The sequence below is a fragment of the Acinonyx jubatus genome, chromosome C2 (assembly GCF_027475565.1).
Source record: "Acinonyx jubatus isolate Ajub_Pintada_27869175 chromosome C2, VMU_Ajub_asm_v1.0, whole genome shotgun sequence".
NCBI classification, from domain to species: Eukaryota; Metazoa; Chordata; class Mammalia; order Carnivora; family Felidae; genus Acinonyx; species Acinonyx jubatus.
The window spans coordinates 58,412,615-58,438,946 of record NC_069384.1 but is presented as its reverse complement, the minus strand read 5'-3'; the positions used below and the strand labels follow the sequence as shown (position 1 = coordinate 58,438,946).

The 26,332-nt window shown below is 37.5% G+C and overlaps 1 protein-coding gene across 5 annotated transcripts in view; it reads left to right on the top strand.

Moving 5' to 3' along the window:
- LOC106972287 (cell surface glycoprotein CD200 receptor 1-like) overlaps positions 1-26,332 on the top strand; it is a 148,218-nt gene that overhangs the window by 8,064 nt on the left and 113,822 nt on the right. The window contains exons 2-9 of one of the 5 annotated variants that reach the window (XR_008297659.1): positions 8,671-8,739; positions 11,939-11,998; positions 14,951-15,271; positions 15,390-15,638; positions 18,909-19,014; positions 19,552-19,597; positions 20,263-20,769; positions 21,292-21,965. The exons of 2 other annotated variants lie outside the window; for them this stretch is intronic. Coding sequence is in view for 2 of the 3 variants with exons in the window: in XM_053220855.1 (XP_053076830.1) it covers positions 8,671-8,739; positions 11,939-11,998; positions 14,951-15,271; positions 15,390-15,638; positions 18,909-19,014; positions 19,552-19,597; positions 20,263-20,403 (992 nt within the window). In the remaining variant the exon portion in view is untranslated. Of the gene's footprint in view, positions 1-8,670; positions 8,740-11,938; positions 11,999-14,950; positions 15,272-15,389; positions 15,639-18,908; positions 19,015-19,551; positions 19,598-20,262; positions 21,966-26,332 lie in introns of those variants that run through there. 2 more of the 5 variants (XM_053220855.1, XM_053220857.1) reach the window with 2 other exon arrangements.

Genomic DNA, 26,332 nt, shown 5'->3' with positions numbered 1-26,332 from the left:
CCCTTTATGAATTGAATGACTACTGTTATCAGATACTACATTCTTATATGTATAGATGAAGCACTGAGGTTCAGGGAGTAATCTGTGCAAGACTGCAGAGGTAATAAATGGAAGAACCAAAATATTAGTTGATTTTCTTACTCTAATTTTGGTGCTTTTCTGAATTTGTGTTTGTTAGAACTTTGGGTTTCCACCCATTAATTTGTTTATTGAACACCTAATTAGGTGTTGTCTGCTACCACATTAATACCTTTGAAAATGTAAATCACTTTCATAAATTAAAGCATAAGAACACAGCATCCTTGACGCTATGATACAAGGATCAATTGCTCACATTGTTATGTCAAAAAAAATGTAAGTACTAATTATACTTTTTGTGTTTTTTGAACTTACTATTTTAATTTTCTTTTATATTAATGTATATATTGCAGAGTGCATTACATACGTGCATTTCAAAGAACAGTTGTATGGTGAATGTTAACGTAAGTTAAGAAATAGACTATTGCCCATTCTTTCCCAATTATACCCCTCAACCTTTGCTGTAAGGGTAGCCATATGTTTTGGAATGATCATTCCCTGCCTTTCTTTATATTTTGCCATATATATATATCTGGCCCCAAACAATGACATCTATTTTGCTTTTTTTTTGTATTGTCATAGATGATATCATACTGTGTATATTATTCTATAGCTGCTTTCATTTGCTGAATATTATGTTTGAGATTTACTCATGTTTAAGTTTGTAGTTATAGCACATTAACATAAATAATTTTTATCCTAAAATTTCTTTTTTTTTTTAACATTTACTTATTTTTGAGACAGAGAGAGACAGAGCATGAACAGGGGAGGGTCAGAGAGAGAGGGAGACACAGAATCTGAAACAGGCTCCAGGCTCTGAGCTGTCAGCACAGAGCCCAACGCGGGGCTCGAACTCACAGACCGCGAGATCATGACTTGAGCTGAAGTCTGCCGCTTAACTGACTGAGCCACCCAGGTGCCCCTATCCTAAAATTTCAAATGCTTTCAAAATAGTTTTTTTCCTTGGAAAAACTCCAAGTGCAGAAATAACAAATATGACTTTAAAGTAAGAAATTTCTTATTTTGCATTTCAGTTTCTTTCTTTTTCAGAAGGAAGGATTCATGATCATTGAAATATTAAGCTTTAATACAAATGAAGAAGAAAGTTTTCATTTTAAAAACATGTTACATTTCACATTGCTAAAATGGCAAACTTCTGTTTTTCTTTTCTGTTCTCTTTCCGCAGGAAGATACATTTGTCCCAGGAAAAAAAGTTCAGAAATCATGATATGAAATAGCATAATAGCAAAAGATGAGATTCCCTTTTTTTGATCCTGGTCTTTCTTCAGATCCTAGTTGTCTATAGGCCGTCCAGGCACATGTTGTCTGCACATAATAGTACTTTTATTTAGGGTATTCTTCTCTCTCTGTCTCTGTCTCTTTCTCTCTTTCAATCGGCTTCTTGTCTATTGGATCTTGTATTAATTACCTATTGTTCCATTATAAATTATCCCCAAACAAATATTTATTTTCTCACAGAAACCCAAGAATGTGTGAGAGGGGGGGGCGGAGAGAGAGAGAGAGAGAAAGAGAGAAAGAGCACATCAGGACAGAAACCACAGTCTTTTTATAAGTAACTGTCAACAGTGACATCTATCACTTTGCTATATTCTATTTGTTAAGTGAATGAGTGAGTCTAATCCACAGTCAAGAACTTTCTTGTTTTCAAGGAGAAAGTTTTACAGACATGAACACTAAGAAGAGAGAACACTGGGAACCATCTTGGGCGCCGCCCACCACCTCAATACTAGGATAAGTTGCTCATGATACATTTTTCACACTTCATTTATCGCTATTGCAATTTCACATAATTATTTATTTGGTTGATGTCTATTGTCCCCAGCAGATTGAAATTCCATGATAAATAGGGATTTATTAAGTGCCTAACCATTGTAATTGAATAAATAATTAAGGAATATTATTGTAGCTTCCAATTTCCCTCTACCAGTCCAAAAGCTCTAATATAGGGTTCACTCAGGTGCCATTTGAACGAAAACTACTGTGATCATAATCTGATCCTTATCTTAGTAGGCAGAAAAGAAAACATTTCCTTTATTTCCAAAATTTATCATAACATGAACACATTTGTCTTCAGGTACTATTAGTAGAGAAAAGGTTCACATGAGCTTTTATTCCAAGCGTTCCTTGTTTGCTATTTATAAATAACAGAATTTTGGGGAAAATTGGCGATGCTTGCAATTATTCCTACAGGATGATACTGCTTTTCAATTGTATATCGGAAATAAAATTATAATTTAGGCTCCCTTCTCCAAAAGTTATGAAGTTCATGGATTTTTTTGTTTAATATCATGGACTTTCCCTAGTTCCTAGATCACAATGTGAAAACCACTTCATCAGAGCAGAAATACAGTTAGCCTATTTGGGTGACAATTCATTCTCAAGACCTCTGAGAAAGGACACAATTTAATTCCACAACTTCTCATTGAATCCATTTGTAACTGTTGGGAAATAATACTTTTAGGTCTAACCTACATCCACAATATGCATTTTTATAAAATACAACACAAATATTTACTAACTAAAATGTTAAGGTTGGTATTTAAAGCTTTCTGGAGCCAGAAGATTGAAAGTTAAGGTTTCTGTATTGTACTGACTTTACTGTACTGCTGATTAGAAAAAGTTATGTGCTTAGTGTAGCTAAATAAAGGTTGTTCTGGCAATGTAATTTGAATTTCTGAGTCTTTGTATGATTAAGGTCTCAGCCTCAAAGTTGCATTTATTTTAGTTTATCTTATTTTATTTTTCAGGCTCAGTAATGAAAATAGTTATTTATTTATTTATTTATTTATTTATTATTTTTTCCCTTGAAAACTCCTGTAATGTTTAATTTTTTCTCTTTTTAAAATTTTTAAAATTTTATTTAGATCCAAGTTAGCTAACATATAGTGATTTCGGGAATAGAATTTAGTGATTCATCACTTACATATAACACCCAGTGCTTCTCCCAGCAGGTGCCCTCCTTAATGCCCATCACCCATTTAGCCCATCCCCCCACCCAATACCCCTCCAGCAACCCTCAGTTTGTTCTCTGTATTTAAGAGTCTCTTATGGTTTACCTCCCAGTCTCTTTTTATCTTATTTTTTCAAAGTTGCATTTATTTTAAATGAAACCTTGAATCTTTGGTGAAGTATACTCAGGGTTTAATACCCTGAGGATTTAATACCTGTTTGCAATGTGCTTTGAATCCCTTTCATCAGTTATTCTTTACTTATTAATTAAGAATGATAGTCTATTTTGTGGAGGGGAAAACGAGAGCATATGCATTTATTCAATTACCTAAAATGATTCAGGAAAGCAGAGTAAGAAGTAAAACTCATGTCCTTCCTGTTTTGCAGCCAATGCTTGACCCACGATGGTCCAGCACTGTGTTTGTTACAATAACTTGCAGAGTTTTGAAGTTTGAAAGCTTGAAACATCAAATGAAGAATGAAGTAGCTCTATTGTTTGGTTTTCCTTGAGTAAGATATCAGAATATTCCCACAGATTTCATTGTATTGAAATATATTTCAATGTATTCTGTGTTATATTTTTTAAAGTAGTAAATTAATTAAATATTAATATCAATAAAATTTACAAAGACCATAATAAGCAATAAGAATGACTTCTAATTAGTTAGTACTGGCTTTGAGGCCCCAAGTCCTAGAAAGAAATGTCAAAAGAAATGTAAAAATAAAACTATACCACATGATTCTTTTTTGCACAGATATGAGTATCTTATTAGAGCATAGCCAAATATTTTAGGCTCCAGTTTTGCCCTCATTAAAGCATTCTTTTAGCTTAAAACTCATTGTATTAGCCTCCTCACTGCTTTATTTGCATTCTCCCTGAAAAACCTCCAAATGAATGAAAAGGCAAGAAATCTTTAACTTTTTTTGTTTCCCATTTCCACACCTTAGAGATAATACACGAATCTTAGCAACTGTAGAAACTTTTTGAGTATCACACAGTCCACGTTCTATTTAGGTTACTAACAGTTACTCACACAGGAGTTTTTATTGGGAGTGGAGATTTATCAACAATGCCTATCTCTCACTTTTTTAGTCAGGAGAACACAGCCAACCACAGGATTTTAGAATAGTTAAAAACTGTTTAACCTCACACACAAAAAAAAACCTGTGCTTTTTCTGAGAGCTTTTTTCTTTTTCCCCCTGAGAGCCTTCCCCCCCCCCCGCCTCACTGGAGGAAGCCTTTAGAGTATGGCTTTGCACAGTCATGCCCATACAATGTCTGCTATGTGGGTGGATGGTGTATGCTTTCTCAGGCATATGACAATGACGATTTGGGAAAGGAAACTTCTGGTGCTCAAAGTGAGTAAGAGGTTTCATTTGTACTAAAATCACAAAACAATCTTATTTCTACTGATGCTTTTGACTTAGATGGAAAAGTTTTGTTTTTTTTTTAAACATTGTTTTCAGTGTCAAGGGTTTTTCCACCTGCATTTTGTTTTGTGTTTGTTTGTGTGGATGCATCTTCTAATGTTACATGTGTTAAAATCTCATGTTTCTGATACTGTATTTAATTAAACTGAGGGGTAATTTGTGTACAATTAAGTGCATCTATTCAAAAGTTACAGTTTATGAGTCATCACAAACAAGATACAGAACATTTTCATTGTTCCCCAGATATTCTTCCATGTATGTTTGCAGTCCATCCTTGCCTTTGTCTTCATCTGCAGGCAACCACTGATGTGTTGTTTGGCACCACAGATGAGTTAGCATTTTATGTTAGCAGCATTCTTTCGTGTGGTGTATACTGTATTCTCTTTGTGTCTGCTTGTTTCATTCAACAGAATGAGTTTCAGAATCATCAATGTTGTGTGTTCCTTTTGTTACTGAGTACTATTCCAGTGTATGGACAATTTCTCCGTATACATGTTGATTGGTATTTAGGTCGTGTCCAGGTTTGGCTATTATGATTGAAGGTGCTATGAACATTCATGCACAAGTGTTTGTGGGGACATATATTTTCGTTTCTTTTGAGTAAATATCTAGGATTGAAATGGTCAGGTTATATGGTGGCCACGTGTTTGACTTTTTAAAAAACTGCCAGATATTTTCCAGTGTAGTTTCTACTATCACCAACAATATGATTATTGGAGATAATTAAAGATTTTTTTTTTTTGCAATTTATCCTTAAGTTAAAATCTACTAGAGGCACACAGTCAAATTGCTGTGTTTTGAAAGTCAGTTGGAATAGCTGCTCTCTATGTGGTCATTCAACCAATTCTAACAAATGCAGTTGGGTACATTTGTTTCACTTTGCTTTATAATCTTAGTGCTTACAAATAGCTTGGTTATGCTTTCTTTAAAAAAGTTTTTTTAATGTTGATTTATTTTTGAAAGAGAGAGAGAAAGAGAGAGACAGAGCGTGAATAGGAGAGGGTCAGAGACAGAGGGAGACACAGAATCTAAAGTAGGCTCCAGGCTCTGAGCTGTCAGCACAAAGCCCAACGCAGGGCTCAAACCCATGAACTGGGAGATCATGACCTGAGCCAAAGTCAGATGCTTAACTGACTGAGCCACCCAGATGCCCCAAATATTTGGTTACGCTTTCTAATTATGTAAAATGGCTACCTGATTCCAAAGTCAAATCTATTAAACCAGGTATATTCAGAGACATATTATTTCTATTCCTGTTCCCATGTTATCCATTTAGTTTTGAAATTATAAGCAAGGAAAGAAAGAACACACATGTATCCCTCCCATGGGATTAATGGTAGTGTAATATACACAATTTTATGTATCCTGCTTTTCTCACTTAACAATACTTCTTGGAGATCACGCCATAATACTTTATAGAGCTTTCTTTTGTTCTTTTTTTTAAACTTAAGAAAAAGTTTATTTGTTTATTTTTGAGAGAGAGAGGGTGTGTGAGTGGGGAAGGGGCAGAGAAACAGGGAAAGAGAGAATCCCAAGCAGGCTCTACATTGATCAGCATGGAGCCCGATGCTCTATGAGCATCAGAATGGAGCCCAATTAACCATGAGATCATGACCTGAGCTGAAATCAAGAGTCAGATGCCTAACTGACTGAGCCATCCACGAGCCCCTAGCTACCCCTCATTCTTTTTAAAAGTTTCATTATGCTTCATTTTCTGGATGTACCATAGTTTAGAACACTAATCCCCAATGAATAGCCATTGAGTTACTTCTAAAAATCTTCCAATTACAATGTTGTAATGAAGAGTCTTGTGCATATATTCTTTTCATACTTTTGCCTGTGTATCTTTAGGATAGATCCTGACAATTGGTATTGCTGGGTTAAAAGAAAAATTCATATGTAATTTTGCTATATTTTTCCAAATTTTTCTCTGTTGAAGTTGTAACATTTTACATTCCCATGAGCCTATCGACATGCCTATCTCACTATAGCTCCAAAGTATTGTAAAATTTTTAGAATTTGGCAGCATAATAGGTGAAAAATGGTATTTCTGTATAGTTTTAATTTGCATTTCTTTTGCTATGAATAATGTTTAGTATCTTTCTATATGACTAAGAGACTTTTGTACTTCTTTCTGCAAACTAACTGTCCATATCTTGTTACAGTTTGCTATAAAGTTGTGTTGACTTTTATCTTTTTAATGCAGCTTGAGCTAGCTACATGCCAGGTAGCTGTGCAAAGCACTCATCTAAGCATGTGGAAAGAAAAACATAGATGAAACTCCCTACCTTCATGGAGCTTACAGTCGACTGAGGGAGTGATGGCCCACGAATTTCGACCCTCCTGAATGATTTCCATTCAGATCCAGAATTCATAATGGTTGTGTTCATAGGCCATTATAATCTTAATTCCATGGACTTGTCATTTGATGTGCTCTTTCTGATCTTTGTCTCTCAGTGTTTCCCCCACAACATGATTTGGGCTTGCTTCTTCAACTCTCTTAATTTGGATTGATTTGGGTAGTGTATTTATCCTAGTGTATTTCTTAGGATCCAGCCTTTGCTTTCTATACACTGAGGTAGGACCTGGTTGCATAAGAATAATTGGGCAATTAGAGCAGCTGACAAGCTGGGTGGGTGGCCTTGGCCAAACTGCTTCATTACTGTTGAGTCTGCATTTCTTTATCTGTAAAAAGAGGTTAAAAATACCTGTCAGCATGGAGAGGCTGTAATAAATAACATCTGCTAGTTATCCCAAGTTTCTTCCTAGTGTAAGTGTTCAAAAATTGTTATTTTAAAACAATGTTTTATTGAAGAAAATGGTCGTTAATGGGAGCCGTGGATTCAAAATTTCTCCAGAAAAACACTGTGCATTAAATTTTACTCTAAAATGTGTCTCTTTGCCGATCAGGTACATTTACTGTAGATGTACTAGAAGTGTATCATTTCCTTGTGAACACTTTCTAGGCATTTTGTGCCTTCCACAGTGAGAACCTGCCACTATCTCACCTCAACTCTAATTATACATCTGTTTTTTTCTCACTTAATGGCAATTCTGAACTATTTGTAATTCCTTGAAAATACGATGTGGCTTCATATCTTCTTCTAAATGACTTTCTTTCTGTGTGCAAAAAGATTTCCTTTTATCTTCCTGCAGAACTCTTCATCTACTGAGATGCAGTTCAAATATCATCTGTTGTAGGGAGTCTTCCCTAATCTCCTACCCTTGCTCTCTTAAACATTTCTTCTTTTTAACTCCTTGATGTTATGTATACTTCTGTCACCACTCTGAAAACTTTACCTTATAATTATGTACATAGCTGCTTCCTCATCTGGATCTTAAGCTCTTGGAGAGTAGAGGGCATCGTTTACTATGATGTCTCTATGCCTGGTGAATACTTTGCCAGGAGTTGCCGCTCAAAAAAATGTTTATTGGCAATTCCCACTTAGAGTTTGCCTTGCAAAATTTGAACTTAACAGTCAGTTGTCTTTACAATGTAATTTCAACAATGCTTAGAAATATCCTTTTTTGTTCCATACTAGAACCCAATGAATATATCACTACTAAACTTTCTTGAACTACTCAATGGTGCCTAAACAGTCTGTAATACATAGTACCCTCCCCCACCCCTTTTCTTCACAATTGGAGGTAGACTAAATGCATATAAGCCAGAATGAAGAAATACTTTGACTTGAGGGGTGCCTGGGTGGCTCAGTCGGTTAAGTGACTGACTTCAGCTCAGATCATTATCTCACAGTTCATGAGTTCGATCCCCACATCAGGCTCTGTGCTGACAGCTCGGAGCCTGGAGCCTGCTTCGGATTTTGTGTCTCCCTCTCTCTCGCCCCTCCCCTGTTCTCTCTCTGTCTCTCTCAGAAAGTAAAATAAACATTAAACAAAATAAAAAAAAAAAGAAATACTTTGACATGAATGTAAAGACAGGAGGGTGCAGACACTCCGGATCTAAAGTAGGGGTATTCCAAACAGGTAGGAAGTTCAGGTCAAAAATTCATCCTTGGGCAAATTGTTCTGAGACTTGCTTGCCTGTCATAATTTATGTTTTTATTGGTAACTGCAATCCAAACATGGCCTGAAGAACGTGAAAAAAGTGTGATTTTAAGAAGGAGTCAGAAATACTAATGTGTATTCCTCTGATTACCCCATTTGTCTTTTTGGAATGTGTAAATGCAGAAATGAGAACTCTGGTTACACCAAGCAACGGATTAAGGCCAAAAATGAGCAAGGACAATGACAGTGCAGGTAATGATCATCTTTTAATGACAATTCTACTAGACATGAGCTTGATGCTGGCATAATTTTCATGTTTTAGGATCTTGAATTCTTATACGTATTTATAGACCGTATTGTCTAAAACTGTCTAAATAAAATATTTATTTTATTATTTAAGAGTGCTCCTAAATTTTTCATTCTAAAATTATTTCTGTCCTTCATTAATACAGAATATACTTTATTAGTCAAGAATGTGATCCCTAAACGGACCAATGGCATATCAAAAATTTTTTCATTTAATTTTTAAAACATAAGTTATTATGTTTCAAACATGGATTTAAAAAATTAGGTCTTAGCAGATATTAGTAATTTATTTTCTGTGTTCCTCACCCAAGTCTACTGTCTCGCAAAGTTGCCATTACAGTTAGTTTTTTAATTTTTACTTTAAAATTTTATTTTTGTTGTATATCTTACTTCATTGAAAAATAATTCCAGCTTTTCCTGGAAATGCATTCCTGGACTTAAAAATATACTTTCTAATTTCCTTCAATTACTCATTATCTAGAAAATTTCAGTTTCAGGTCAACTACAGAGTAAAATATATTTTAAAAAGTATAAGTAAAATAATTATATAAACTATAAATCTAAGGGTTGGGGACAATGCATAGATGGTGCCCCCTCCCCAAAATGGTAGGTTGAATGGCATCCCTCTTCCCCCAAAGATATATCCAGTTAGCACCTGTGAGTATGGCCGTATTTGGAAAAAGGGTCTTTGAAGATGTTATTAAGCTAAAGCTCTTGAGATGAGATCACCCTGGATGAGAGTTGGGCCCTAAAGCCATGACAAGGGTCCTCAGAAGGGGAAGAGAAAAGACATAGGAAGAAGGCACTGTGAAGAAGGAAGCAGAGATTGAAATGATACATCTATAAGCCAACAAACACCAAGGATTGCTAGCAGCCCCCAAAAGCTGGAAGAAGCAAGAAAGGATGCTTCCCTAGAGCTGTTGGAAGAAACACAGCTCTGCTGACCCCTTGAATCAGACTTCTGGCTTCCAGAAATATAAGGGGGAACATTTCTATTGTATTATGTGACCACGTTGGTTATTATATGTTAAGGCAGCCTGAAGGGACTAACATAATGAATAATTAAGTTACTTTTGTACTATAGATATATTTAAAAGAACACAATTCACATCTCTCTCTCTCTCTCTTCACACACACACACACACACACACACCACATTGTGAAAGAGTTAAATTGGACTTCTGACATTAACAATGTGAATTTATAATCTTTTTTTAATGTATATTTATTTTTGAGAGATAGAGAGACAGAGCATGAGGAGGGGGAGGGGCAGAGAGAGAGGCAGACGCATCATCCGAAGCAAGTTCCAGTCTCTGAGCTGTCAGCACAGAGCCTGATGTGGGGCTCGAACTCACGAACTGTGAGATCATGACCTGAGCCGAAGTTGGACACTTAACCAATTGAGCCACCCGGGTGCTACGAAAACTATAACCTTTCTGAACTTCCAGGAAAAATTTGGTTTCAGATAAAGAAATTAAAGAAAGAAATCACAGGACTATTCATTGATCAGAGGTTTGACACATTTATTTTGCTACTTTGATGTATACAGAGCTTCAAGGAAGACTGCGTAAGAATGGTTTCTATTTTCAGTGAAGATGTGATACTTGATATGAAATCAGCCTTCTATGGCAACTAGCTGCCAGTCGAGATAATAAAACTAAAGGATGCATATATCAACAAATAATGAAACTTAAAAAGTATTTCCAACATCATAAAAATAATCAGGGATATTTGTGAAAACAAGTATTTTTTTCCTCTCTTCTGAAAATAATTATTTTGCACACTTAAGAGTACCTTAGAACTTGTGGGTTTTATCTTTGGTATGAGAAGTTCAGGGGTAATTGACTGGTATTTCTTCTCAGGGCATTCTTTGGAAGGAGGCATATTTTGCTCAGTTGTAGGAGAATTTGGTATCTGATTCTAGAGGCAGATTTCTCCACACACCTCCACTCACTGGAATACCTTTTTAACCATAAGGTCTCTTTTTTTCTTGTTTTTTTTTTATTTACTTTAAGTTTTTTATTTATTTTGAGAGAAAGAGGCAGAGAGAGAGATGCAAGGAGGGACAGAGAGAGAGGGAGAAAGAGAATGCCAAGCAGCCTCCACACTGTCAGTGCAGAGCCAGCTGTGGGGCTCAAACTCATGAAAAGTGAGATCATGACCTGAGCTGAAATGGAGAGTCAGATGCTCAACTGACTGAGCCACCCGGGCGCCCCAGCAGAGGTCTCTTTCACACTCCAGCCTACTGGGAGATCATTCAACACAATGCTTGAAAACTTCTCTCAAATCAGTTATGAAAACATCACTTAATGCAAGACCACGCTCTTCTAACAGAATCCCATACGATCCAGACATGGATTTAGTTATATCTGCTAAGAACTAACTTGCTAATATTCCCATACAAGATGGCTAAAATGAGAAGCCACTGAAATGGTAAAAAGTTAACACTTTATAGCATGAACATTATGCACTTTATCACTAAAAGTAACAATGTCTACAGGGCATATGAAGTAAAATCCAAAGAATAGAAGAAAACCCTTTAAAGGTATCGATCACGACTAAATTCTTTGAACTTTCCATAGACAACAGCCTGTATCTTTAAAATAGGAGCAGTTCTCAGGGCTGTAGAGGCCAAAATGCCCATGAGAGAAATCCCTCATATACTGAACTAACCTTTGTCTGTCATGGTGGCCTTAATCCCCAGACAGTTCCCTTAGCTATGGATGGGGGAGCGCTCATTGCAGTTTTCTTATTCTTATCAGTCCTATTAGTTGCCCTCAACACTTCACTTAAGGCAAGGAAAAAGGAAGGAAAGAAGGAAAGGATGAGAAGGAAGGAAAGAAGGAATGATGGGAAGGAAGGCAAGAGGGAAAGAAGGAAAGAGTTACCATTTATGGTAAAAATAAAATGGGAAATTTACTTCACTTGAGGGAGAACTTAGAGTTGTCAGTGGAGATTTGGTTTATTTTTTACACGTAATGATGGGAAAACTTCTAATTTCTTCTTTGTAAAGCTTTTTGTGGAATTAGGTTACAGTTAACTAATTTTCTGTCATGTTGTATGTATGATGTGGATAAACAGTGGCTTGCACTCCATTTAAGTCTCTAAAATTGCTTTCATGTACTTTTCTCTCAACATTTTCTAGCTTCAACAAACAGTTCACTTATGGACAGACAACAGAGAAGTTTCATACTTCCTGTGGAAGGTAATATGTTTTTTAATTTTTTTCTAGAGGCCAGAACTAAAGGGAAAAAGTGTTGAACTTCCTTAGAAACAGGGTTGATGAGCTGGTAAGAGGGCCGTCCTGAGCCGGGTTGAAGAGTATGGTGGTCTGAGTGCTGACATGTGAGGGACCCTGAATGACCCTGGGCCTCCTCCCCCCAGGCAGTGCACATTCCATCTGAGGATTATGGAGCCCTCCCTGTCAGGCACTGTGCTAGGCCATGTGGGGAACATGGGGACAAACAAGAGTAGCTAGAGCACCAGAGCTCCCTAAGGGGCTCATTTCGAGGGGGAGCCCAGATGTCAACACAGATGGCATTTGACGAGGAGATGAGCACTCACATCAAGTATGCTGGGAGTGTAGAAGAGAAGGCGAAGCAGCAAGGCTCTGAGAAGGCTTCACGGCAGGGGCAGCGTGTGAAATGGCTCTTAGGGGAAGAGGAGCGTTTTCGTGGACAAAGAGTGGTCTGTAGGCCACCCCAGTCTGCAGGAACGATGTGAGGAAAGACCCAGATATGCAGCGGTGCTTGGTGTTTTCTTTGCGAAGTGTGGGGGCGACTGAGGCGTGATAAGATGGCAAAGGTGAGTCCATCTGCAAAAGAGGGCTTTCAAAGGCAACACAAGGACATGTAAGTGCTGTCTTCAGGCAGGGAGAGGTCTCTGAGGGGTGTTAGATGGAGGGGATCACACCCGTGTCCCAGAATCCTGGACCTGCTGCAAGGTCAGGTGTGAACCAAAGAGGGGAGAGATTTGAGACAGACACAGACGTCAGGAGACTTCTGCAGGAATCCGGGTGTGTGGTGATGGGGTCGTGATCTAAGATCTGGCAGCGAGAACAGAAAGGAAAAGTCCCAAATCTCATAGGAATTGGTGTGCAGAAGGGCTGGAGGAGCCTGGAGGAGAGTCATAGACACAGGATGCAGAGAAGCTGGAAGGTGACTGCTGGTTCTGGAACCAATAGGAGAATCCACATGCTATCCCTCTGTGACCAGGAGGTGAAATCATGGTAGTTGATCACAAGGCTGTGAGGAGATTATATTTTTTAGACAGGTGCCAACCCCACTGAGTTTGGGGGAGTGACTGGTCACTGGCAAATTATCCTAACAGGTGTGAATAGAGAAAGAGGAGGGCAAAGAAAGTGTGACTAACAGGAATCACAGAAGTCCCATCACAGGTGAAGGGGGATTGCTGGAGGGTCCTAGAGCAGAGGAAGGTGAAAGAACAGAGATTGTCCATGGTGCTTGGGATGCTCACCCTGGGAGCTACTTCTCTGGAGACAGCGCCCCTGTTAAAATGCGTATGATTATTTGATTATCTAGTAATTTCCTTTAAAAGAATAGAGTCTGATCTTGAGGCTCAATAGCGGGCAAAATATTAAAACCTTAGACTGTTCACAAGCAGAAGTGAAAACCCCTGAGAACACAAAAGAAAATTCACAACGTGTTCTTCAGCCTTTTCCCTTTGTGGTTTCATCTTCGACATCCTGCCCTTGAGCACCTGAATGTTCACCCACACCCACCTCTAGCTGCTCTCCAAGCAGCCACCTTTGTGCTTATTTATAACCTTGGCGAAGGTGCATTTTCCCTGTGCATGCGGGTTGCCACTTAAGTCATGGATTTAACTGCTCTCTTAGATCTGCTTTCAAATCCTCCCCCTTGCTTCACATAGTTATGGGATTGTGATTTGTTTGTGAAATGCAAGGGCGTGAGTCCATCACGCAAGAAGCAAGTGACACCAGAAGAGGAGAGGAGAGATTTCCACTGCAGGGGTTAGCACTCACAAGCGCCATCTGGATAGCTTTGCCCTCTCACAACTGGTTTTGCTCATGTGAGAGTGATGAGCTCCCTGCCACTCACCTGCGTCACTGGTGCGTCCCAAGCGATGCCCCCAATCTGCTCTCAGCAAACCCCTCCCAGCCATGGACACATTATGTAGGTTTGTGGGAGAGCCAGAGCATATATATTGCAGAATACTTGTAGGTTGCAGGGCTTAATTTTTACTTCAAAAGATGGACAGAAGGAGTGTACTTCTCCATTTATTCCTCATAATTAGGTAGAAAGTCAGACACAGAATCTGTGAGCTAAGTTCACAGGCGAACTGTTTGGTGGGATACATGTGATTCAAAGGGAAGGAAGGATGGAAGATCTTGTTGATTTTATGACTGTGTGATTCTCCAAATAAAAACAACTCAAAAACTGTGCGGCTTGGTCAACCGGAATACCATGCTATTTATAATGAAAGTACCACATGCTTCTTATATTTATGTTTGTCTGAATTCCCACCTTTGTGGATGGGCATTTCATTCTGACATTGATTTATTGTCTCACATTGAAACGTAGGAGAGAAAATTTTTCTCCTGGCTCAACTTTTCCACTTTTTATCCCGAGAAGCTTGAGTTATTAGAGAAACCTAATAGTCTCTATGGCCGAAATATTAGATATAATGATTTTGTCCATTAATTTTATATGGTGTTTTTTTGTTTGTTTCATACATATCAAAACTTCTGAATCAAATTTAAGCCCTTAAAAATTTCTTTAATTTTTTTTACGTTTATTTATTTGGAGAGAGAGACCAGGGAGAGAGAGAGAGAGAGAATCCCAAACAGGCTCTGTGCTGTGAGTGCAGAGCCTGATGTGGGGTGCAAACTCAGAAACTGTGAGCTCTTGACCTGATCTGAAATAGAGTCACTCAGCTGACTGAGCACCAGGGGCCTCAGGCCTTAAAATATTTCTAACACATATAATAAATATAGATTATCTAAAAACACTCAATATAGGAGAAAATGAGTTTATCTTTGGAATACTTTTAATATGTTATATACACTTTGTGCGTAGAAAATCATGTTCTAGTACTTTATGGAATATGTTGTAGAAAATTTAACATGGATTTCTTTATCACCCTTTTTGTTCATCATTCGCTTTGCGTGTGTGTTCAGCTAACACTTCCCTGTCTAAGCCTGTGGATACAAAGGCTGTGCTCTCTTGCCCTCCGATCACCCAGAAAGCTGTGCTGGTAACAATAAGATGGGAAATAATCCTCAGAGACAAGCCTTCCTGCACCAGAGCCTACAGGAGAGATACAAATGAGACCAGGGCGATAAACTGTAGTGACGAGACAATATCCTGGGACTCCAGACCTGATCGGAATCCCGCCCTTCAGATCAATCCAGTGGCCATCACTCATGATGGATATTACAGGTGTGAAGTGGTCACAACTCATGGGCATTTCTATCATGGATATCACCTGAAAGTGTTAGGTAAGGAGCATCGTATATTGTGGGATGTCAGATAACCAGATTTGGACTGAAACAGATGTCACTCTCTATTCCATATCCGTGTGTTAAGACTGAAGCATTTTCCCCTGCATCTCTGCAGTGGCCCCCGAGGTGACGCTGTTTCAACTTGAGAATGAAACTATCGTGTGTAGGGCAGCTGCAGGGAAGCCAGCGGCACAGATCTCCTGGACCCCAGGGGGAGATTGTCACACTGTGGAAGAGCCACTGGGCAATGACACAGTGACCGTCCAGAGTTCGTGCCGCTGGGAGGACCACCGGGTGTCTAATGTGTCCTGCTCTGTGTATCATCTGACTGGCAACAGGAGTCTGTCCATTGAGAGGAATTCAGGTTAGTAATTCCAGCTTTTGTATGATGATTTCATTCCTTCAGAGAAGCTATGGAAGAATGAAAAAGGAGTGTATGGTCAATTTCACTCAAGGATAATTTCTTCAGCCCCTCTTTTATGTCCTTCTTCTCCACCATTCAGAATTATGTCCAGAAGACTAATGCAGAAGTTTGTTGTATGAAGCCATATTTCAAATGATGTTTACTTTTTAATAAATATAATAAAATAATTTAATAATTTAAATTATTAAATGTAATTATTTCTGTTCTATGCAAGTAGTAACTTGCCTTGAGTCATGAATGTACTATTAAAATAATACTTATGGTTTTAGGAGAAGAATAAAGTGTATTTTTAAATGAATATTTATGCTTTTTAAGAAGGATCTGGTCACTCATAAGTTTTCTTCACAATTTTTTTTGGTAGGATTTTATTTTCCAGGTTCTTCTATAATTTCTTAGCTATAGTATAATAACCTCAATGATCAATTTAAAGTTTACTCTAGGTACTTCTTAATTGTCACTAAACTCACTGAGAAAATTAGGAAACTCCTCTTAATGCTCTTTTCACATGGTCAAATGTATAGATAATCCAACTGTTCCTTTGTTTTTTTTTTTTTGAAGACATCCCTTCCTGAGTTTTTACACACTCTTGTTCCAATCTGACCTGCTGGGTCAGTCGACCTGCTGCAGAGATATTGTCCTGGACACTTTCCTTCCTTCGGTCCGTCCTCTGCTTGATTCCATGTCTGTTTAATTGAGTTTCTTCTGCCTTCCTGACATTTGCTAGTTTTAATGTCTTTGTTTTAGGTATGAAGCTTTCTTTACTCTGGTAATCCTTGGTTCTCCAATCATTTCAGAGTGAGCATTCAAAACTGAGCTGATTGGAAGCTATGCTGTCTGTGGGTGGTCCTGCCAACCAGTTGGCATCAATAGGCAGAAAGAGGGGAAATGAACTTCTCTTTTCTAATGACAGATTCTTTAATTACCTGAAGGTCTTAACTCTGAGTCTGTTCGGGTTCTGCAGAAAATAAGTCTCCAGTCTATTGTCTTAGTGGTATAAGGCTGACTGTTAGTGTTATGGGAGCAGGGAAATAGAGGGAAGTGTGTGTGTGTGTGTGTGTGTGTGTGTGTGTGAGACAGAGAGACAGAGACAGAGACAGAGAGAGACTGTTCAGAACTCAGCCTTTTCTTTAGCATCTCTCTTTAGTCTGGCACTTCATCTCCACCCTCCACTGTCTGGATCCTTGACTCTGGATTCTCTCCAGTTCACTTTTTCTGGGTCACACTTCCTGTTCCCTGCTGGTTGCGGAAGGTGCACAGGGTGCGAGTGGACTGGGCAGCCTACCTCTTCTCAATACAGACCTTCAAAGAAGCTTCCAACTGTTAGCTCACACTTCAACTCCCACGTACCCCTTCTTATACATTTAGCCCTTCCTGTTCTGGAGTCTTCTAGATGTTCTGTGGGCACTAAGATCCTTCTGTTATTCCACCCTAAAAGATTTGCCTTCTTCTGTTCATATTTCACCTTAAAACAAGTTGAAATATTTCATCTGCTTGTCTTCCTCCATGTTCTCTTTGTCTTGGTGAGTCTATACTTAAAAAAATTACCTACTGATATTTTAGTCAGTTTTAAGAAGGAAGAAGAGAAGAACCCATGTCTTTAAACCACCACTTTCCAATATCCATTGGTAAAGTGATTTAAAAAAGGATTTTAGCAGCATTTCCTGAGAAGAGTAACTGTGCCCTGGTTGTGTATGAAATTCGACCACCTGGTGATACCATATGCTGTCCTACCTATAGAACCTCAGGGTTGAAGGACTGTCTGGTCCACTCCCAGCCAGTGCAGGGTCTCCTTCCTGTCTCACTTGGAGGGCAGATCTTCAGCCTCTGAGGTTACACTGCTAATGAAAGACGGTGCGTTAGTTTTCAAGAGGGGGTTTCAAAATGGTGTTGTTGATTTTAACTGCAAAGAGATGTTTATTTTCAAATAAAGTACAGAGAAATGCAACGTGTCAAAACAAACTGTTGAAGGAAGGCAGAGGGACTGGACGGCAGGCTGCTTAGTCTCCACTCACCTCCCTCTGCTGGGGGACCCATTCAGGGAACAGCAGGAGCCAGGTCTTAAAATCACTGCCTCTCAGAGCTGGCAATTCCTTTGGTGACTTCTTCTGTTGTCAGACTGAGTTTTATATGGCTGACAGCATTTAATACATGATGGAAATTTGCCTCCATGCCTTCAGTCAGTTTCAAGGCCCTGGAAGAACAGTGACCTCAGAATTAGGTTATTTTTCCAACTACCGCCATTACAACTCCCCATTTATTTCTGAATTGTGGAGATGAGAAACACCCTGCTATTACTATTGCCAAGAAATCTACTTTCCATATCTGTCCTGTATGAATTCACCAGTCATGAATCCTTAAAGCCACAAAATCCTGACTTAGGATGATGTCTTGCCAGAAACCTTAGGATCAGAACAGATAAAGCAACTTTATTATAACCATTATTTGGACTCTTAATGGCTCAGAAATGTTTACAATAAAATCACAGAATTGAATTTCATGAACTATGAGACATCCTTGAAACATTATATACACACACACACACACACACACACACACACGTGTGTGTGTGTGTATGTGTGTATATTTATACATATATATTATAATTTTATGAGTATATATTTATTTTCAATAAACTTTAGTTTTTAGAGAAGTTTTAGGTTCACAGCAAAATTGAGTGGAAATCACAGAGTTCCCATATAACGTCTGCCCCACTACATTCACACCCTCCTCCCCTGCCTCCATCACTTATGCCACCCGGGTACATTTAGAATAGTCGATGAGCCAACGTTAACACAACATTATCACTCAAAGTACATAGTTTAATTAAGGGTCACCCTAGGTGTACCTTCTGTGAGTTTTAGCAACTGTGCAGAATGCAGGGATCCCCCCATTGTAGTTTCACACAGAGTAGTTTCATTGTCCTAAAAGTCCTCCAGGCTTCACCTATTCCTCTCTTTCTCCACCCTAACCTCTAACAACCCCTGATCTTTTCACTGTCTCCATAGTTTTGCCTTTTCCAGAATGTCACGTACATGGAATCATACAGAACGTAGTATTCTCAGACTGGCTTCTTTCACTTAGTAAGATGCATTTAATTTCTTCTGTGTCTTTTCATGTCTTGGCAGTTCATTTCTTGGTAGTGCTAAATAATATTCCTTTGTCCGGATGCACCACAGTTAAACCATATATTTTTTGTGTCTATTTTTACAGGAGTCCAGTCAGCAGTATACGTCAAAACTGTATATATCATCTTGCCTGTTTTGATTATCTTGGTCATTGTGGGATCCATTTGCCTTTGGAAAATCGGTGTCTGCAGGTATTGACTGATGTTTTTTCTTCCTCAGCTTTATTGGGCTAGAAGGGGTCACAAATTGGGAACTGATAGGTGAGATTAATATGCTAACACCAACCTCCCATAATCAAGAAGCACATCCTAAATATGTTAGATTTGGACTACTCTAAATGACAGGGGGGATTTTGCTTGGTCACTTAGGCATGGAAGCACAGTGAATTAGACCCTTTAGGACAGGATCTTGGGAGAGATAGCATATGCTAAATTTTTACATCAGTAAAGGATTATAATAATATATGTAATAAAATGGAGGTATCACATTTATTCCAGTATATCAAGCTCTGCTGCATAATTTCATCCTCATCCCAGCATCCAGAATTATCTTGTCTACATGTATTAACTAAAAGCAGCATTCTTATTTCTGGTAGTTCAGTTCTGATTTATTTTGAATTCTATCAAAAAATGAATCACACTTGTCAATAGTATACTTTTTTGTTTTCCCATTTTCAATCTAAATAATGATGTTTCCTTCATTGACTCCAGGTTGTTATTTTTTTATAGAAAATGCAAATTAAAAAAAAGAGAAGCTAATTCAGTTGCTGAGGAGGTAAGATAATATTAAAAGAATATTTTCAAACTTGTACATCACATGGTCTGAAAATATAGCCACATAGTTTGTAATTTGCATCGTTAGTATTTTAATTGGAAAGTAAAAATTCTAAGTTTATTATGCTAATAGTCAGGCATACTTATTTCGTTAATTATCTACCATGTTACTATTTATATGCACCCTAAACCATTTTTTCATTTCAAGAACTATATCTTATAAAACACAGAATGTTTTCCTCATTTAGCCTGTAATCCTAGAAAAACTGAATCGTTCTTTCCTCCTCCATGAAACCATCTCTAATCCTTGACTTCCCTTTCTCAATACCATCTTCATTTTCCTCTTACCTGGTCTTAAATCCTATCTTGCTCCAGATTTCACAACTAGTAGCTTACCAAGTCTTTGACCTTCGCCTTTGAAATATCTCTTGTATTACTTCAATTTCTCTCCATTCCTACTTTCACGCAATCTTTTTCATCTGACACTGAGACCTACATAATCAACACAGTTTTTGATAAAATAATAGAAAAAAGTCTTTCTCTTATGTCCATGTAAGCCCAGAGATACAAATACAAGCACTATTGGTAGAAACTAAAGCTGTGGGGAGCAGTTAGGAAATGATTCTGGCTTTTTTGAATTGATTTTGACTTCGAGTTCTTTCTTAGGATGAAATGCAGCCCTATGCCAGCTACACAGAGAAGAACAATCCACTTTATGATACTGTGAGCCAGGTGAAGAGGTCTGAGGTGTTACAAAATGAAGCTGATGGGCTGTGTCTCCATACTTCATACATTACTGGAATCTAGCACTAGGTCAAATGAAGAAAGATACAGTACAGCTACCATGTTTATTTTCTTGGTGTTCTACAATGCAAAACCTATTTTGAGATTAGCTTTTCAAAGATTCTGAGAAGATAGAGACTTTTAAAGTGTGTGCTTCCACATCCTTACTTATACAATTGATATTTTAGAATGTGAGCTGCTATTAACTAGTCCTTTCAAGAACTGATATCATTACAAAGAAAGCAAATGCTCATGATAAAATATTCTAATTGCTTAGTACAGTAGATAATGAAAACTGAGTTTCCTCAAGAAAGAACTCTGCAGAAGGAACAACCATCAACAGCTTTTATGTGTCCTCCAGAAAATTTTGTGTACATACATATGCTGAAGGTATGTATGTGTGTACATTTATAAGACTTTACATATATACCCATATCCTTGTCAAGATACATATGGGAACATACCGTGATGCTCTTCTGTACTGATAGAAAGCTATAATATAATAGGTCTTGGAGATCTTTTCCATGAATACAAGCAGAGCTACCTCATTCTTTTTAATAGCTATAAAACATTCCATTGTATGGTTATGTCATAATTTAAATAGCCACAGCCCTAGTGATAGACATTTAGATTGCTTTAAGCTTTGTTTGTATGTTTTGCTGTTATAACCAATACCACATAGAATGTTTCTTATGGATATATCTCTTTATATTTGTTTCAGTATATTTATAGAGTAATTTCTCTCAGTGGAATTACCAGGTCAAAAGGGTTTGTGCTATAAACATTGGGGTGCATGTTCCCCTTCGAAATAGCATACCTGTATCCCATGGATAAATACCTAGTAGTGCAATTGCTGGGTCGTAGGGTAGTTTTGTTTTCAATTTTTTGAGGAACCTCCCTACTGTTTTCCAGAGTGGCTGCACCAGCCTGCATTCCCACCAGCAGTACAAAAGAGATCCTCTTTCTCTGCATCCTCGCCAACATCTGTTGTTGCCTGAGTTGTTAACGTTAGCCATTCTGACAGGTGTGAGGTGGTATCTCATTGTGGTTTTGATTTGTATTTCCCTGATGATGAGTGATGTTAAGCATTTTTTCATGTGTCGGTTGGCCATCTAGCCAAGGTATGGAAAGAGCCCAAATGTCCATCGATGGATGAATGGATAAAGAAGACGTGGTGTATGTATATATACAATGGAGTATTACTCGGCAATCAAAAAGAATGAAATCTTGCCATTTGCAACTACGTGGATGGAACGGGAGGGTATTATGCTAAGTGAAGTTAGTCAGAGAAAGACAAATATCATGTGACTTCACTCATGAGGACTTTAAGATACAAAACAGATGAACATAAGGGAAAGAAGGCAAAATAATATAAAAACAGGGAGGGGGACGAAAACATAAGAGACTCGTAAATATGGAGAACAAACAGAGGGTTACTGGAGGGGTTGTGGGAGGGGGGGATGGGCTAAATGGGTAAGGGGCATTAAGGAATCTATTCCTGAAATCATTGTTGCACTATATGCTAACTAACTTGGATGTAAATTAAAAAATAAATTAAATACAAATCAAAACAACACAAAACAAAAAAAGGGTTTGTGCATTTTTTATTGACTGATATGTCAAATTGTATCAATTTACTTTCCCCTCAACCGTGTTTGAATGTGTCTTTCCATATACTGTCATTTCCAAGTATGCAAGGTTACCACTTCTTGTTTTCAATCAACCAGTTAACTAATGTGATGTAAGATTATAATAAAAATTACACTATTTAACAAAACTGGATTTATGTTTTTCTGTCATGTTTATGAGAAAGAGCATGAATGAGAGCGAACACATGATGAATTAGCTTTCTGAACTCATTTGACGTCAACAGAGATTTTGATAGCTAATGCCTAATAGTTTTGCAGATGTAGTAAATCTAAATTGACTAGTTTAATGAAGTACATTTTATTGTGAAGTATTTAGCAAATAACGGATGTTCATTGATTATATAAGCAGCTAAATTTACATTTTGAAGAACTTGGGTATCCATAATATTGGTTCATATGCTAAGAGAATACCTAATGGATGACATGACCCTTCCCCTCAATTTTTCTGTGGAACATAGTATTAAGAATGTATATATTTATTGTTTTTAATATTACAAAAAACATTTTTTACTTATGAAAATTTATGAAAAAATCAGTCTGCTTCTCCATAGTAGGAAAAACATTAAAAATTTTCATCATGGTAAAAACTGAAACAAAATTCATCCATTCTTCAGTTATGCTATTTGAAACACTTATAACAGCTCTTCTGTCACTGTTTTTCTCCCTCCAGACATTTTGGCTACACTAGGCTTTATACTTAAAAAGATTTTTACTTTATTTTGGAGGTAAAACTAATGTAACGACATTTGTCACATGATTTTGACCAAACCATTTTGACACCATTTGACTATGCCAAAAACAAAAACAAAAACAAAACCAGTCCATTAAGTTTCCCCATATAAGTATTACCAAGTAGTGTACACAACAGACACCATGACCCTGTCCTTGACCTTTTCTTAATTCTTCATCCATCCGTGGTTGGGAGGAGACTCACAGTTAAATGGGTTCAAAAATATCTCTTTTAATATTACTAAAAAACAAAGCAAAGCAAAATTGCATTTACATCTTAACTTGCTAATGTCAAAACAGCCATGTAAATGACACTTTAAAGACTTCAAGATAGTGTATAATGCTAAATTACATTGTACAGGAAATGATTGTATTAAAGTCTTCCATTACAGGGGTGCTAAATACGGTTGAACATCAGAATCATGTGAGGAAATACAAAATTATATAGATCACCCAAATGCAGTTTAGATATGCTGAATCAGAAAAACATGGAAACTAAAACAGGCTCTCCAGGAAGCAGAGGCTGAGATGGAGTTAGGAGCAGTAAAGGTTAATTGGGAGAGAGGGCTTATACCTGTGAAAGATGAAAGGGGCAGGAAATAGGAGAGGGGAGGCAAAGCCTTCAGCCCCTGCTGCTGATCTGAATCAAACCTGTGAAAGGAAAGGAGAGGGAGCAGGATACAAGGGCCTCAGATCACATACAGAACTGCCAAATTCTTCGCCAAACCATGAGAAGCCCTGGAGCAAAGATGACTTGTATGAAGTATCTTAAAAGAGCAGGAATGGCCAAACCCTAATGTGCCTTCATGCATAGTCATTGTCTGGAAAGAATATGGTCTCAACTCAAAAGTTGAAATGGAGGAGCGCCTGGGTGGCTCAGTCCAGTTGAGCATCGGACTTCAGCTCAGGTCATCATCTTGTGGTTCAGGAGTTCCAGACCTGCATCAGGCTCTGTGCTGATGGCTCAGAGGCTGGAGCCTGCTTCGGATTCTATGTCTTCCTCTCTATCTGACCCTCCCCCACTCATACTCTGTCTCTCTCTTTCTCAAAAATAAATTAAACAAAACAAAACAAAAAAAAAGCTGAAATGGATCCTGAAGCCATTAACCGCTAGAGACCATCAGCTCATTGCATTCCTTGTGTTTGAATGGTGAGTTCTCTATTGATGGGAAATGTGAACCACTTACCTCCCTGGCTGCCCAGTCCATCTTTTCCAGCTTTCACTGGTTAGTATTTGCCTGGTATGCCATTGACTCTGTATTTTCAACTTCTCTGTGACATTTTATTTTAGGTATACCTGTTACAAAGAGCTACAGCTTTTTAATAAAGCAGATATGGCTGCTTTTTATTAACTCTTTGAAAATTTTAACTTTTAAGACAAGACTTTAAACCATACACATTTGTTGTAGTTACTTACATATTTGGTCATATTTCTACAGTCTTATATGTCTTATTTAGTATGTTTTTCCCCCTGCCTTGTTTTATTTTTTTCTCTTACTCTGCCTTGCTGGATTGGCTAATATTTTTCCTCCTTCCATTCTTTTCCCTTGGTAGTTTAAAAGATATCCATTGTAGTATATGTATTAGTGTTTTTGCTTTATTTCAGAACATCTAAAAACAACTTTATTGTGGTATAATTGATATAACAATTTGTTAAATTCTGCACATCTTTCAAGGGTACAGTTTGTTAAAATTTGACATAGTTTTACATTTGTGAACCATCAGCACAATCAAGATAACTTATCCATCACCCCTGAGTTTTCTTATTCTTTGTAATCCTACCCATACTATTTCCCTCTTTCCTCCCCAAACAACCACAGACATGATTTCTATAACTATATATTAGTTTGAATTTTATATAAATGTGATCGTACAATGTGTACTCCTTTTTGGGGGGACAGTCCTGGCTTCTTTCATTTATCATAATTATTTGAGAGAAGTTCACACATTAATAATTCTTTTTTTATTACTAAAAATTATGTTTATTACTATTTCATTGTCTGGACATACCACAGTTTATCCATTTACCTGTTGATGGGCATTTGAGTTTTTTCCAGTTTTAGGCTATTACAAATAAAGCTGCAAACATTTTTGTGCAAGTATTTTTGTGGACCTGTACTTCTATTTTCCTGGGTAAAAAGCTGTGAAGGGTTTAGTTTTATCATACAGTATGCAGATGTTTAACTTTTAAGGAAATTACCAAATTGGGGCATCTGGATGGCTCAGTTGGTTAAGCATCCGACTCTTAGTTTCAGCATAGGTCATGATCTCATTGTTTGTGAGTATGAGCCCCTCATTAGGCTCTGTGCTGACAGTGCAGAACCCTCTTGGTCTTCCTCCCCCCTCTGCCCTTCCCCTGCTCATGCATTCTTTCTCTCTCTCAAAGTAAATAAACTAACCAAATAAATAAATAAATAAATAACCAAACTGTTTTCAAAATGATCATACGATTTTACAATCCATGCACCAATGTCCGAGATTTCTAGTTCTTGCATATTTTATCAATACATGATATGGTCAGTCATTTTAACTTTAGACATGACAGTACATGTGTATTTCTCTCTCATGACTTTAAAAATGTTTTATTAATGGGGTGCCTGCATGGCTCAGTTGGTTAAGTGTCTGAATCTTGATTTCGGCTCATGTCATGATCTCACTGTTGTGAGATCGAACCCTTGTTGGGCTCATGTTGAGTGTGAAGCCTGCTTAAGATTGTCTCTCCCTCTGCCCCCTCCCCTACTCATGCTCTCTCTCAAAAAAAAAATGGGGCGCCTGGACAACTCAATCAGTTAAGCATTTGACTTCGGCTCAGGTCATGCTCTCGCAGTTCATGAGTTCAAGCCCCACGTCGAGCTCTATGCTGACAGCTCAGAGCCTGGAGTCTGCTTCAGATTCTGTGTCTCCCTCTCTCTCCACCCCTTCCCTGCTCTTGTTCTGTCTCTCTTTCTCGCAAAAATAAATTAACACTAAAAAAACTTAAAAATTAAAAAAAGAAAGAAAGAAAAGATTTATTATCAAAGTATAGTTGACATGCAATGTTATTTTAATCTGTGGTTTTAATGTATATATCCCTAAACACTAATGATGACTGTCTTACCATATACCTACGTATCACTCATATATTTTATTTTGTAAGTGCTGAAATGTTTTTCTCATTTAAAAAAACAGAGTAGTTTGTTTATTGATATTTCTTTGTATTTTCTGAGTAAAAGTCCTTTCATTCTCTTTGCAGTGTTCACTGTCTTTTGAAGAGATGTTTTTGTTGTTGTTTATTTGTTTTGTTTTTAAGAGAAGACTTTTTGCTGAATAATTTATTGAGTTTTTCCTTTATGGAATATAGTTTTGGTATTGCACTTAAGAATTTTTTTTTTCTAATTCATAGGTTAAAAGTATTATATTCTAGAAGTTTTGCAGTCTTACATTATACATTTAGGTCTATAATCCATTTTAATGGAATTTTTATATATGGTGTGAGATACAGGCTGGAGTTTTTGTTTTGTTTTGTTTTGTTTTTCTGCATAGTGATATTCATGTGCATATTCCAGCACCACCAAATTACCTTTTATCTTTGTCAA